This window comes from Pseudophryne corroboree, chromosome 2 (genome assembly GCF_028390025.1).
Source record: "Pseudophryne corroboree isolate aPseCor3 chromosome 2, aPseCor3.hap2, whole genome shotgun sequence".
In the NCBI taxonomy this organism is placed as follows: domain Eukaryota; kingdom Metazoa; phylum Chordata; class Amphibia; order Anura; family Myobatrachidae; genus Pseudophryne; species Pseudophryne corroboree.
The window spans coordinates 936,176,777-936,191,382 of record NC_086445.1 but is presented as its reverse complement, the minus strand read 5'-3'; the positions used below and the strand labels follow the sequence as shown (position 1 = coordinate 936,191,382).

Sequence of the window (14,606 nt, the reverse complement as noted above, 5' to 3'; positions counted from 1 at the left end):
TCTCCCGCCCGGTCTGGAGCTTTGGTATAAACCCCATGGTCCTTACGGAGTCCCCAGCATCCTCTAGGATGTATGAGAAAATGGATTTTAATACCTACCGGTAAATCCTTTTCTCTTAGTCCGTAGAGGATGCTGGGCGCCCATCCCAGTGCGTACTATGTCTGCAGTTATTGGTTATGGTTACACTCTTGTGGTGTTTCTTTTCTGTCAGGCTGTTGCTGACGTTGTTTCATGCCATGGCATGCGGTGTCTTCTTATTGGTTGTGTTGACACATAGGTTGTGTTACATATTCTCTCGGCATGTGGCTGTGTATATTTTCATGCCGTTGGCTGGTATTCTATTGAATGCCACGTTTTGCGGTATGTTCATGGTGTGAGCTGGTATGACACTCACCGTGTTTACACAATAAATTCTTTCCTTGAAATGTCTGTCTCCCTGGGCACAGTTTTCTAACGGAGGTCTGGAGGAGGGGCATAGAGGGAGGAGCCAGTTCACACCCATTCAAAGTCTTATAGTGTGCCCATGTCTCCTGCGGATCCCGTCTATACCCCATGGTCCTTACGGAGTCCCCAGCATCCTCTACGGACTAAGAGAAAAGGATTTACCTGTAGGTATTAAAATCCTATTTTCAGCCCCTGAAATACAACACTGGCTTATTCCCTTGCAGTTCACTTAGAGACGGCAAATCGTAGATGCAGTATGCAATCTGGGTGAAGTGCATGAAAGGAGGGGAAATCATTCTGAGCAAGAGGATAGTATAGGAGGCTTATAGGGGCTATAAACAAAGTATTGCAGGGAGTTGAATGGTGTCAAGTAGTTTTTCTCTCACGTCCTAGGGGATACTGGGATGGTAAGAGTTACCATGGGGTATAGATGGGGTCCATTGAAGCCTGGCACAAAATTCTTCAGTGTTCAGTTTAGAATAATGTGCCCAAGGAGCTGGGTGCATTCTCTGGAGCTCCAGAGAAGTCTTCTTCAAAACTTTGTCTTATTATTTTCAGGCAGCACTGGCTGGCACCAGTCTGCCTGCATCGTGGGACTTAGGGGGGAGACCAGACCAACCTCTTTAAGGGTTAATGGTCTGTATCCCTGCTGACAGGACATAGCTCCTGAGGGGTTGTTTCGCATTCCCCACAGGGTGTGCGTGCATTCCAACAGCATGCTGCCACCCCTAACAGAGCTGAAGACGCTGGAGTGGTGAGTACAGACACCAGGGCCCCGGTTAGCGGGTCCTCAGTTACAATGGCGGCATAAGGGCGCGGCGGGCACTCGCCACTGTGGGCTGCGGTGCCTGCTGCACATACCCACACTGGCGCTGTCACAGAAAAAGGGCTTTTAACCCCGTTTTCTGCAAAATTGGAGTGATTGCCAGTATAATCTATACAGGGATCGCGTGCCATTAAGGGGGCGGGGCTTCCTGGAGAGCGGGACCAGCAGCTCAGAGGCTCCATTTCCTGCTGCATCATACTACAGGCTGCATGCAGGGAAGCGCTGCTCCTCCAAGGACCCTCAAAACACACCTTATACTGGTACCAGTGGGTTTTGTAGAAGGTGGGGAGCTATGGGGGAGGGGCTCTAGTTTTCTTCCTGGCAGAGCTTTGCTTTTGCTGATAGAGGCAGCGGTGTGCTGGTTCTCTCCCTCTCTGGCTCACTCCATCCAGGCTTACACTGGGTCTCTGTTATTCACTGCTTCTGTATGTGTGTGTTCTGCTGTATGAACATGTCTGCCAAGAAGGTTGATTGTCAGTCGTGTAGCACAAAGTTTTTCTCCACAGGGGGATCTCTGCTGTGTGCTCAATGCAGTCTCCCTTCACAGGGCAGCAGCTCACAGGAACCAAATTGGCTGGATTCAATAAAGGGGATGATGACTAACATATCTGAACTGGCTACTGCCAGGCAGGAAAGACTAGTGTTTAAGAAATCTATGGATGATTTCCTGACTCATACTTCTGATCTCAGACCTTCCTCTCATCCCCCTCTACTGGTTTCTCAGAAACTCACACTGCCCCATGTGCTCCAATCTGACTTTGATAATTATATGCCAGATTTGGAGGTAGGGGAAGTTGAGGGGGATAAAGGAGACAGTACTCTGTCTCAGGTTGTGGAAGCTCTTATGGTCCTGAATATCCCTGATAAAGAGGCAGACCCTGAGGAGGAGTCATTTTTTTTATGGAAAACAAAAGTCTACTGCCACCTTCCCTGTCTCTAAGGAATTAAACACACTTTTTAAAGAGGCGTGGGTTAATCCTGACAAGAAATTTCAAACTCCCAGGCGGTTACTAAATTCCTTCCCTTTACCCCCTGAGGATAGGAAGATGTGGGAGAATCCTCTGATTGTGGATACCTCAGTGTCCAGGCTGTCACGTAAGATTGTGCTGCCTGTACCTGGTGCTATCTCCTTAAAAGACCCTGCTGACCATAAAATTGAGACTACACTCAAATCCATTTACACTGCAGTGGGAGTCGCACAGAGACCCGCCATTGCTTGTGGTTGGATCACAATGGCCATTATTAAATGGTCTAGTAACATCATAGTGTTTTGATACCATGCCTCAGGAAGAGCTACTAACACTCCTGCAACATATTCAGGATTCAGCTAACTTCATGAGTGAGGCTATTAAGGAGATTGGCATTATCAACTCGTGCTCTAATGCTATGGCTGTGTCGGCGCGCAGGGCTCTGAGGCTCCAACAGTGGACGGCGGATGCAGACTCCAAAAAGGGCGTTGAAAACCTTCCTTTCACGAGGTAGGCTTTGTTTGGCGAGGAACTGAACAAGTGGATTTCACAAGCTACTGCCAGTAAGTCCACATATCTGCCGTCAGCAGCTCCTCCAGCCAGGCGTGCCTATCCCAGCCCCTCTCTCCAGTCCTTTCGTGTGGCCAGATTTAGGGGCAGAGCCAGAAGTGCTTTCAGCGCTGCTTGGGGAAACCGAGGTAAAGAACACAGACCAGCGGCCGCTGGTTCCCTGGAACAGAGTTCAGGCTCTACCTCTACCAAGCCTTTCCGTGTGACGGCTGGCCCCGGCCTCAAGGGGAAATTCAGGTGGGTGCTCGCCTCAAATATTTTAGCCATGTTTGGGCGGAATCCTGCCAGGATCCTTGAGTGAGAAACTTTGTCTCCCACGGATACTGGTTGGAGTTTCAACAGCTCCCTCCTCACAGATTCTTCAGGTCCGGTTTACCAGCTTCACCTGTGTCCAAGGTTACCTTGTTAGAGGCCATCCAATGACTACAACAAATGCAGGTCATTGTTCCAGTTCCCCCTCTACTCAAAAACAAGGGCTTTTATTCCATCCTGTTCATGGTACCAAAGCCGGACGGTTCCACCTGGCCAATCTTGAACCTCTCTGAATCCATACCTAAGGGTATTCAAGTTCAAGATGGAATCCCTCAGAGCGGTGATTTTGGGCCTGAAAGAGGGGGAATTCCTGGTATCCCTAGATATCAAGGATGCGTATCTTCACATCCCAATATGACCGCTTCATCAGGCTTATCCGGTTTGCATTAAAGGAAGATCACTTCCAGTTCCAGGCCCTATCCACAGGTGTTCACAAAGGTGATGGCGGAGATGATGCTTCAACTCCGCGTGGTGGGGTGTGAACATCGTTCCATACTTGGACGATCTCCTCACAAAGGCTGTGTCCGAAGCTCTGTTGTTGGAAAGCATCGCTCTGACTACACGGCTTCTGACGGATCATGGGTGGATTCTCAAGCTGCAGAAATCACACCTGGTAGTATCACAGAGACTGCAGTTCTTGGGGATGATCCTGGACACGGTGTCTCAGAAGGTGTTCCTATGGACAAGGCCTTGACAATTCAAACGATGGTGCACTCCGTTCTTAAACCTCCAAAAGTCTTGGTGCCCTCTCCATCCGCCTGTTGGGCAAGATGGTAGCCTCATACGAGGCTATCCAGTACGGAAGATTCCATGCCCGTCCATTCCAGCTGGATCTGCTGAACAAAGGGCCCAGCTCACACCTACACATGCACTAGCGGATATCCCTGTCACTAAAAGCAAGGGTTTCCCTGTTATGGTGGTTACACATCCCCCACCTGATAGAGTCGACATTTCGTAACTCAGGCTTGGGTTCTATTGACGACGGATGTGAGCCTCCGCGGTTGGGGTGCTGTCACCCAGGGGGCTCAGTTTCGGGGAAGGTGGTCGTCTCAAGAGGCCTCTCTTCTGATAAACATTCTGCAACTCTACAAGCTGCTTCTCTCCTCCTCTAGTATTGCTCTGGGGTCACTCAGCTGCTTGGTTTTGGGGTGTCTTACGCCCTAGATTTGTACCCCCTAAAATGTTAGGGGCTTGCCTGACTAATAAGGTCACCTGGATGCAGTGGGCAAGCAGTTATTTATGGCCATAACTATGCAAAGAACCTTCCTCAAAATGCAATATTTTATTGCAATGGTTATTATTAATAAATTGGTAGTGTTTGAATTGTGCACCAGCAACCTTGTCTTTGTATGCAGAGAATGGTTCCTGGCCCCTCTGATTGGATGTAATTCACAATCAGAGCGGCCAGGCAGCATTCTCTACACACCTCCCAAGAAGTTCTGGAGGCAGCAGCCCGGGAAGCAGATGTCCTCAGGACCAGCCCACCGCTGCTCGAAGGCCCCTAGAATTGTGGGGTCCTAGGCATCTGCCCAGTGTGCCTAAGATGGCCCTGGGGTACTGCACTGACATTTCTGGCTTAGAATAAGGATTTTTTTTCTCTTTACTTATCACCTAGTCTGGAGGTGAGAATTGATACCTGCATTAACCCCCATTGAGACTCATGTTACATTAATGTGGATTTCTAATTAAGTAGCTAAAAGTTGAGGCTGCAGGTTTTTAACCCACATTAAGCAGTTTTTGGCCAACTCACAGCTAATTCAATTGGCCCCTATGTAATAGTATTAGTTATTAAATGAGTGAAATAACCTAGTACTCAAGAAGTTTCCATTTTCTTTAAAAGAAGTCATTTATCAAAATGTATTAAAGGCTAGTGCAGATATTGGTCTCTGACATCTCTCCTCTTTATTCTATAACCGTTGTGCATTTTGGCTACTGCAGAAGAATAAATGTAGAACTGTCTTTGTTTTTGCACCATACAGGCCAGTGTACAGCAGAGACGGCAGCAAATAGCCCATTGCCTTAATCGCTCAGAAGAAAATCAGGTTATGAGCGAGTCAGAAAAGGAGAAAATGAACCGTAGCCTGCAGAGGATTCTCCATAGAAAAGATATTTATCTAGAACGAGAACGAATCCTTCGGAAACTGAAGAGAGAGCTGAAATGAGCTCTAGCATGGCGGACTTTTAACAATGTGGTTTTACAGTGTGTTGCTGCCACTTTCAGAGGACTGTAGCGCAGTATATTGTGTTAGATGACTGTATTGATCCGTATGGGGAAAGAGCTCCTGTGCATGGCTTTATACAGCCAATCTTGAAATGTCCAGTTCTATTGTGGCTCCTGTTTTTATACCGTTCACATCACTACTGCAGGTTGCACAAGTTATTTTATGTTTAGAGGTTTTCAGCACTGTGCTGGGGGGTTTTAGTGCAGGTGACTCCCTTTTTACACTACGGTTATGGAAATCTGTAAGGGAGGTCAGGGCTGTTGTAAAATGACATGTTTGCAGGGAATGCTGGTACTTGTAGTTTCAACAGCTAGAAAGGTAATGTGGATGATTTTTATCATGACGTTTTATTTTTATTTTGTATGTCCTAAAATGAGCTACCTTAAGTTCATCTGCCCATTGCCATTTATTATATTGTATAGATCATTTAGTAATGGTATATGACCGTGGGAAAGATTATCTGTAAACAAATGGCCTGTGATTGTAATACTTGCTTAGGAGGTCTGTATCTACATATTGGGTGGAATTCAAATGTTTGAAAAGTCGGTTGGGTGTCTGTTTCTCCTGTCTATTAAACTCCCAACTGACTTTTCAAACATTTGAATCTCCCCCAAAGTGTCAACCGATTTGTAGCAGAAGCCAGTCTGTGATTGGCTTGCAGTCTACCTTCTGGATTGCAGACTTAAGCTGGTTACACACCGGAATGATGTTCGCCCAATTTGCTGTTTCATAACAACAAATCGCCAACATCGCTCAGTGTATGGGTGGTTGCACGCTCCCGCAGTCGCTAGCAATGGTCACCAGGTTTGATGTGCTGTGCATCCAATCAAGCGATATCGCTAGCAACCTTGTTTGCGATTGTTCTGTCCTTCGTAAAAATTGTCCTAATGTATACACAAAATCTGGGCTCAAGAGCACTTGTTCCGATGTCGGAATGAATGCCCGTTGCTCCAGTCTGTACCCAGCTTCTCATATTGAGATGGCCTCTCGCAGCAAACACCTTTATGCAACATAAGGAAACCCAAGGTGAGGGATTTTTAAATGCTCCAATTGGTACAATGAACAATCAAGTACTTTGTTTTAGAAGACAGACTGGGGGGGAGGGAATGTTTAAAACTATACTTTATTATGCGGTTTTATTATGGTTTCCAAACAAACTGCATTATTAATTCATCTTTCCTAACGAAAACAACCGGATTGGAAGCTGAACTGCATGCAGCAAGCCTAATGGTAGCGCATATGTCTCTGGGCCGGGACCAGTTTATGTGATGACGCCTGTACATACGTGCTGTTGGTTTTATGTTTAAAGTTGTACATAATATTTGTTTCTCAATGTGTATTTGTAGCTACTGTGTGACCTTGTTTTAGAAACTGACTGGTATTTTTCTATAGGTAGATGGAAAATATATGTAACCTGACCAATCTCACTACTAAACCCCCCCCCCCCCCCCCCCATCTTCAGTAGTAAAGGATGATCCAAGTGTTTGCAACCTGTTGCTTAATACAGTGCAGTGTTTTCATGATTCCCGGGTCACAGGCGTTGCACTCTACTGCTCTGAAGAAGATGCCGCTTGATGTGCGTTTTTTACTATGAATTGTACAATACATTTCACTGTGTTGTTTTTAGCGATTATTGAAAAAATATCATTAAACATAATACATGGACTGAATAAAGTCAGTGCTCGGCTTTCAAGTACAAGCCATGTAATTTTGTGTTTGAGGGGGCAGATACGTCCCTTAACTGACCTTTTTTTTTTTCCTCTTCAAAAAAAATGCTTCGAAATTGTCTGGTGTTTTTTTATGAGTGACTTAGGTGAAGAACGTATATTCAACCTTATCAAAAATGATTAGTAAAAACAAACAAAAAAATAAATATTTTTATATATAATATATATTTTGGATTTTCAAATATCGGAGCCATAGCGACTTTCATTTAAATAGCCGCCAGGTACACTGGGGAAGGGGGGATAATTATACACTTCCCCAGTGGTTGCTATTGTCTGCAGCTGCCGGATGGGGTTCCTGCCTTGCGGACAGATCAGCAGCATGGCAAATACTGGGGGAGGGTGCGGAAAGGTCCCTCTGAGAGCAACAGCTGCGGAAAGATTCCCTTCCCTGTAGCTCAGGCATGTCAAACTTGTGGCCCTCCTGCTGTTGTGAAACTACAAGTCCTTCCAATGATCAGCTTGTAAAGCATGCTGGGACTTGTAATTTCACAACAGCTGGATGACCATGAGTTTGACATGCCTGCTGTAGCTGCAAACACTGTGCATCTGCTCTCATCCTGTGCGACCAGGTCATATAAAGCACTTGCTGCTATGGTCGTATCTGATGTGACCATGCCAGGTGGTTAAAGTATACTTGCCGGATGCAGCCAGCGATTCTAGACTTCAGTCATCCTTGCAAATAACTTTTTATAACACTGAATGACCTACATAGGAGGCACAGTAAGTCATGCTGATATATCACAGCCAGGGATTCCATCTGTAAAGGATCTACTGTACACAGTGGATCTTAGATACATTTGATGGCAGATAAGAACCTATTGGCCCATCTAGTCTGCCTTTTTTAGGGTATAGTGATTAGGAGTTTGGTTTGGGTATTAGGGTCAGGGTTTGGATTAAGGGTAATGTTTGGGGGTGTTAGGGTAGCAGGATTAATTGTGAAAGTTAGGGTATAAGTGTTTGGTGTTAGGATTAATAATTATAATTTCTCTGACGTCCTAGTGGATGCTGGGAACTCCGTAAGGACCATGGGGAATAGCGGGCTCCGAAGGAGGCTGGGCACTCTAGAAAGATCTTAGACTACCTGGTGTGCACTGGCTCCTCCCACTATGACCCTCCTCCAAGCCTCAGTTAGATTTCATGCCCGGCCGAGGTTGGATGCACACTAGGGGCTCTCCTGAGCTCTTAGAAAGTTATAGTCTTAGAATTTGTTATTTTCAGTGAGACCTGCTGGCAACAGGCTCACTGCAGCGAGGGACTAAGGGGAGAAGAAGCGAACTCGCCTGCTTGCAGCCGGATTGGGCTTCTTAGGCTACTGGACACCATTAGCTCCAGAGGGATCGACCGCAGGCCCAGCCTTGATGTTCGGTCCCGGAGCCGCGCCGCCGTCCCCCTTACAGAGCCAGAAGCAAGAAGATGGTCCGGAAAATCGGCGGCATGAAGACATCCTGTCTTCACCAAGGTAGCGCACAGCACTGCAGCTGTGCGCCATTGCTCCTCATACACACTTCACACTCCGGTCACTGAGGGTGCAGGGCGCTGGGGGGGGGGCGCCCTGAGGCAGCAATAAAAACACCTTGGCTGGCTAAAATACCTCAATATATAGCCCCTGGGGCTATATATGAGGTAAATACCCCTGCCAGAATCCCATAAAAAGCGGGAGAATACGCCGCAAAAAAGGGGCGGAGCCTATCTCCTCAGCACACTGGCGCCATTTTTCCCTCACAGCTCGGCTGGAAGGAAGCTCCCTGGCTCTTCCCTGCAATTCTACAGTACAGTAAGAGGGAAAAGAGAGGGGGGGGCATTAAAATTGGTACTGTATACAGTATATTATATTGAAAAGCAGCTATTAAGGGACATAACTCAGTCCCTGTATATATATATATATATATATATAGCGCTCTGGTGTGTGCTGGCATACTCTTACTCTGTCCCCCCAAAGGGCTTTTGTGGGTCCTGTCCTCTGAGCATTCCCTGTGTGTGTGGAGTGTGTCGGTACGGCTGTGTCGACATGTTTGAGGAGGATAATGATGTGGAGGAGGAGCAGATGCCTTTAGCAGGGATGTCACCCCCTGGGGGTCAGACACCTGAGTGGATGGTATTATGGCAGGAAATGAGTGCACGTATAGACTCCTTACATAAAAAATTTGACGACATGCTGACTGTGGGACAGCCGAGTCTTCAGCTCGTGCCTGTCCAGGTGTCTCAAAAGTCATCAGGGGCTCTGAAACGCCCGCTATCTCAGGTGGCACAAGTAGATGTCGACACGGATACTGACACCAGTGTCGACGACGATGAGTCAAATTTAATGCCCGTTAAGGCCATTCACTGCATGATTGAGGCAATGAAAGAGGTGTTAAATATTTCTGATTTACATCCAGGTACCACAAAAAAGGGTATTATGTTTGGGGAGAAAAAACTACCTGTAGTTTCTCTGACGTCCTAGTGGATGCTGGGGACTCCGTCAGGACCATGGGGATTAGCGGCTCCGCAGGAGACAGGGCACAAAATTTAAAAGTTTGACCACTAGGTGGTGTGCACTGGCTCCTCCCCCTATGACCCTCCTCCAAGCCTCAGTTAGGTTTTTGTGCCCGTCCGAGCAGGGTGCAATCTAGGTGGCTCTCCTAAAGAGCTGCTTAGAAAAAGTTTTATTAGGTTTTTTATTTTCAGTGAGTCCTGCTGGCAACAGGCTCACTGCAACGAGGGACTTAGGGGAGAAGAAGTGAACTCACCTGCGTGCAGGATGGATTGGCTTCTTAGGCTACTGGACACTAGCTCCAGAGGGACGATCACAGGTACAGCCTGGATGGGTCACCGGAGCCGCGCCGCCGACCCCCTTGCAGATGCCGAAAAGAGAAGAGGTCCAGAAACCGGCGGCTGAAGACTTCTCAGTCTTCATGAGGTAGCACACAGCACTGCAGCTGTGCGCCATTGCTCTCGGCACACTTCACACCAACGGTCACTGAGGGTGCAGGGCGCTGGGGGGGGCGCCCTGGGCAGCAATGAGAAATACCTATTCTGGCTAAAATACATCACATATAGCCCCTGGGGCTATATGGATGTATTTAACCCCTGCCAGGTTTTCAGAAAAACCGGGAGAAGAAGCCCGCCGAAAAGGGGGCAGGGCCTATTCTCCTCAGCACACAGCGCCATTTTCCTACACAGCTCCGCTGCTAGGAAGGCTCCCAGGCTCTCCCCTGCACTGCACTACAGAAACAGGGTAAAAACAGAGAGGGGGGGGGGCACTTATTTGGCGATATTAACAATATTTGAGCTGCTATAAGGGGAACACACTTATTTAAGGTTGTCCCTATATATTTATAGCGCTTGGGTGTGTGCTGGCAAACTCTCCCTCTGTCTCCCCAAAGGGCTAGTGGGGTCCTGTCTTCTATCAGAGCATTCCCTGTGTGTCTGCTGTGTGTCGGTACGCGTGTGTCGACATGTATGAGGACGATGTTGGTGTGGAGGCGGAGCAATTGCCTGTAATGGTGATGTCACCCCCTAGGGAGTCGACACCAGAATGGATGGCTTTATTTATGGAATTACGTGATACTGTCAGCACGCTGCAAAGGTCGGTTGACGACATGAGACGGCCGGCAAACCAGTTAGTACCTGTCCAGGCGTCTCAAACACCGTCAGGGGCTGTAAAACGCCCTTTACCTCAGTCGGTCGACACAGACCCAGACACGGACACCGAATCCAGTGTCGACGGTGAAGAAACAAACGTATTTTCCAGTAGGGCCACACGTTATATGATCACGGCAATGAAGGAGGTTTTGCATATCTCTGATACTGCAAGTACCACAAAAAGGGGTATTATGTGGGGTGTGAAAAAACTACCGGTAGTTTTTCCTGAATCAGAGGAATTGAATGAAGTGTGTGATGAAGCGTGGGTTACCCCCGATAGAAAACTGCTAATTTCAAAGAAGTTATTGGCATTATACCCTTTCCCGCCAGAGGTTAGGGCGCGCTGGGAAACACCCCCTAGGGTAGATAAGGCGCTCACACGCTTATCAAAGCAAGTGGCGTTACCGTCGCCAGAGACGGCCGCCCTCAAGGATCCAGCTGATAGGAGGCTGGAGAATACACTAAAAAGTATATACACACATACGGGTGTTATACTGCGACCAGCAATCGCCTCAGCCTGGATGTGCAGTGCTGGCGTGGCTTGGTCGGAGTCACTGACTGAAAATATTGATACCCTGGATAGGGACAGTATTTTACTGACTATAGAGCATTTAAAGGATGCATTTCTATATATGCGAGATGCACAGAGAGATATTTGCACTCTGGCATCAAGAGTAAGTGCGATGTCCATATCTGCCAGAAGAAGTTTATGGACGCGACAGTGGTCAGGTGATGCGGATTCCAAACGGCATATGGAAGTATTGCCGTATAAGGGGGAGGAATTATTTGGGGTCGGTCTATCGGATCTGGTGGCCACGGCAACAGCCGGGAAATCCACCTTTTTACCTCAGGTCACCTCCCAGCAGAAAAAGACGCAATCTTTTCAGCCGCAGTCCTTTCGTTCCTATAAGAACAAGCGAGCAAAAGGACATTCATATTTGCCCCGAGGCAAAGGAAAGGGTAAGAGACTACAGCAAGCAGCTCCTTCCCAGGAGCAGAAGTCCGCCCCGGCTTCTGCAAAGGCCTCAGCATGACGCTGGGACCTTACAAGCGGACTCAGGGGCGGTGGGGGGTCGCCTCAAGAATTTCAGCGCACAGTGGGCTCACTCTCAGGTGGACCCCTGGATCCTGCAGGTAGTATCTCAGGGTTACAGGTTGGAATTCGAGAAGTCTCCCCCTCGCCGGTTCCTAAAGTCTGCTTTGCCAACGTCACCCTCCGACAGGGCGACGGTATTGGAAGCCATTCACAAGCTGTATTCTCAGCAGGTGATAGTCAAGGTACCCCTTCTACAACAGGGAAAGGGGTATTACTCCACGCTATTTGTGGTACCGAAGCCGGACGGCTCGGTAAGACCTATTCTAAATCTGAAATCTCTGAACCTGTACATACAAAAATTCAAGTTCAAGATGGAGTCACTCAGAGCAGTGATAGCGAATCTGGAAGAAGGGGACTTTATGGTGTCCTTGGACATCAAGGATGCTTACCTTCATGTCCCAATTTGCCCTTCACACCAAGGGTACCTCAGGTTCGTGGTACAAAACTGTCATTATCAGTTTCAGACGCTGCCGTTTGGATTGTCCACGGCACCCCGGGTCTTTACCAAGGTAATGGCCGAAATGATGATCCTTCTTCGAAGAAAAGGCGTATTAATTATCCCTTACTTGGACGATCTCCTGATAAGGGCAAGATCCAGAGAACAGCTGGAGGTCGGAGTAGCACTAACCCAAGTAGTGCTCCAACAGCACGGGTGGATTCTGAATTTTCCAAAATCCCAACTGATCCCGACGACACGTCTGCTGTTCCTAGGGATGATTCTGGACACTGTTCAGAAAAAGGTATTTCTTCCGGAGGAGAAAGCCAGGGAGTTATCCGAACTCGTCAGGAACCTCCTAAAACCAGGGAGAGTGTCTGTGCATCAATGCACAAGAGTCCTGGGAAAAATGGTGGCTTCTTACGAAGCGATTCCATTCGGCAGATTCCATGCACAAATTTTTCAGTGGGATCTGCTGGACAAATGGTCCGGATCGCATCTGCAGATGCATCAGCGGATAAAATTGTCGACAAGGACAAGGGTGTCTCTGCTATGGTGGTTGCAGAGTGCTCATCTGTTAGAGGGCCGCAGATTCGGCATACAGAACTGGGTCCTAGTGACCACGGATGCCAGCCTGAGAGGCTGGGGAGCGGTCACACAGGGAAGAAACTTCCAGGGCGTGTGGTCAAGCCTGGAAACGTCTCTTCACATAAATATACTGGAACTAAGAGCAATCTACAATGCTCTAAGCCGGGCAAAACCTCTGCTTCAGGGTCAGCCGGTGTTGATCCAGTCGGACAACATCACGGCAGTCGCCCACGTAAACAGACAGGGCGGCACAAGAAGCAGGAGGGCAATGACAGAAGCTGCAAGGATTCTTCGCTGGGCAGAAAATCATGTGATAGCACTGTCAGCAGTGTTCATCCCGGGAGTGGACAACTGGGAAGCAGACTTCCTCAGCAGACACGATCTTCACCCGGGAGAGTGGGGACTTCATCCAGAAGTCTTCCACATGATTGTGGTCCATTGGGAAAGACCAATGGTGGACATGATGGCGTCCCGCCTCAACAAAAAACTGGACAGGTATTGCGCCAGGTCAAGAGACCCTCAGGCAATAGCTGTGGACGCTCTGGTAACACCATGGGTGTACCAGTCAGTGTATGTGTTCCCTCCTCTGCCTCTCATACCCAAGGTACTGAGAATTATACGGCAAAGGGGAGTAAGAACGATACTAGTGGCTCCGGACTGGCCAAGAAGGACTTGGTACCCGGAACTTCAGGAGATGCTCACGGAAGATCCGTGGCCTCTACCTCTAAGAAGGGATCTGCTTCAGCAGGGACCGTGTCTATTCCAAGACTTACCGCGGCTGCGTTTGACGGCATGGCGGTTGAACGCCGGATCCTAAGGGAAAAAGGCATTCCGGAAGAGGTCATCCCTACCCTGGTCAAAGCCAGGAAGGAGGTGACTGCACAACATTATCACCGCATTTGGAGAAAATATGTTGCGTGGTGTGAGGCCAGGAGGGCCCAGACGGAGGAATTTCAACTGGGTCGATTCCTACATTTCCTGCAAACAAGATTGTCTATGGGCCTCAAATTAGGGTCCATTAAGGTTCAAATTTCGGCCCTGTCGATTTTCTTCCAAAAAGAATTGGCTTCAGTTCCTGAAGTCCAGACTTTTGTAAAAGGAGTACTACATATACAGCCCCCGGTTGTGCCCCCAGTGGCACCGTGGGATCTCAATGTAGTTTTGGATTTTCTCAAATCCCATTGGTTTGAGCCACTCAAATCGGTGGATTTGAAATATCTTACATGGAAAGTAACCATGCTACTGGCCCTGGCTTCAGCCAGGAGAGTGTCGGAATTGGCGGCTTTATCGTATAAAAGCCCATATCTGATTTTCCATTCGGACAGGGCAGAATTGAGGGCGCGTCCTCATTTTCTTCCTAAGGTGGTATCAGCGTTTCACCTGAACCAGCCTATTGTGGTGCCTGCGGCTACTAGCGATTTGGAGGATTCCAAGTTGCTGGACGTTGTCAGAGCATTGAAAATATATATTTCAAGGACGGCTGGAGTCAGAAAATCTGACTCGCTGTTTATACTGTATGCACCCAACAAGCTGGGTGCTCCTGCTTCTAAGCAGACGATTGCTCGTTGGATTTGTAGCACAATTCAACTGGCACATTCTGTGGCAGGCCTGCCACAGCCTAAATCTGTCAATGCCCACTCCACAAGGAAGGTGGGCTCATCTTGGGCGGCTGCCCGAGGGGTCTCGGCGTTACAACTCTGCCGAGCAGCTACGTGGTCAGGGGAGAACACGTTTGTAAAATTCTACAAATTTGATACCCTGGCTAAGGAGGACCTGGAGTTCTCTCATTCGGT

General features: G+C 48.1%; 1 protein-coding gene across 1 annotated transcript in view; it reads left to right on the top strand.

Moving 5' to 3' along the window:
- Positions 1–7,035, top strand: part of LOC135050108 (myosin heavy chain, striated muscle-like) — a 41,248-nt gene extending 34,213 nt beyond the window's left edge. The window contains exon 9 of the mRNA XM_063956274.1: positions 5,100–7,035. Within this exon, the coding sequence (XP_063812344.1) occupies positions 5,100–5,282 (183 nt within the window). The 3' untranslated portion in view covers positions 5,283–7,035. The remainder of the gene's footprint in view (positions 1–5,099) is intronic.
- The last annotated feature ends 7,571 nt before the right edge of the window (positions 7,036–14,606 follow it).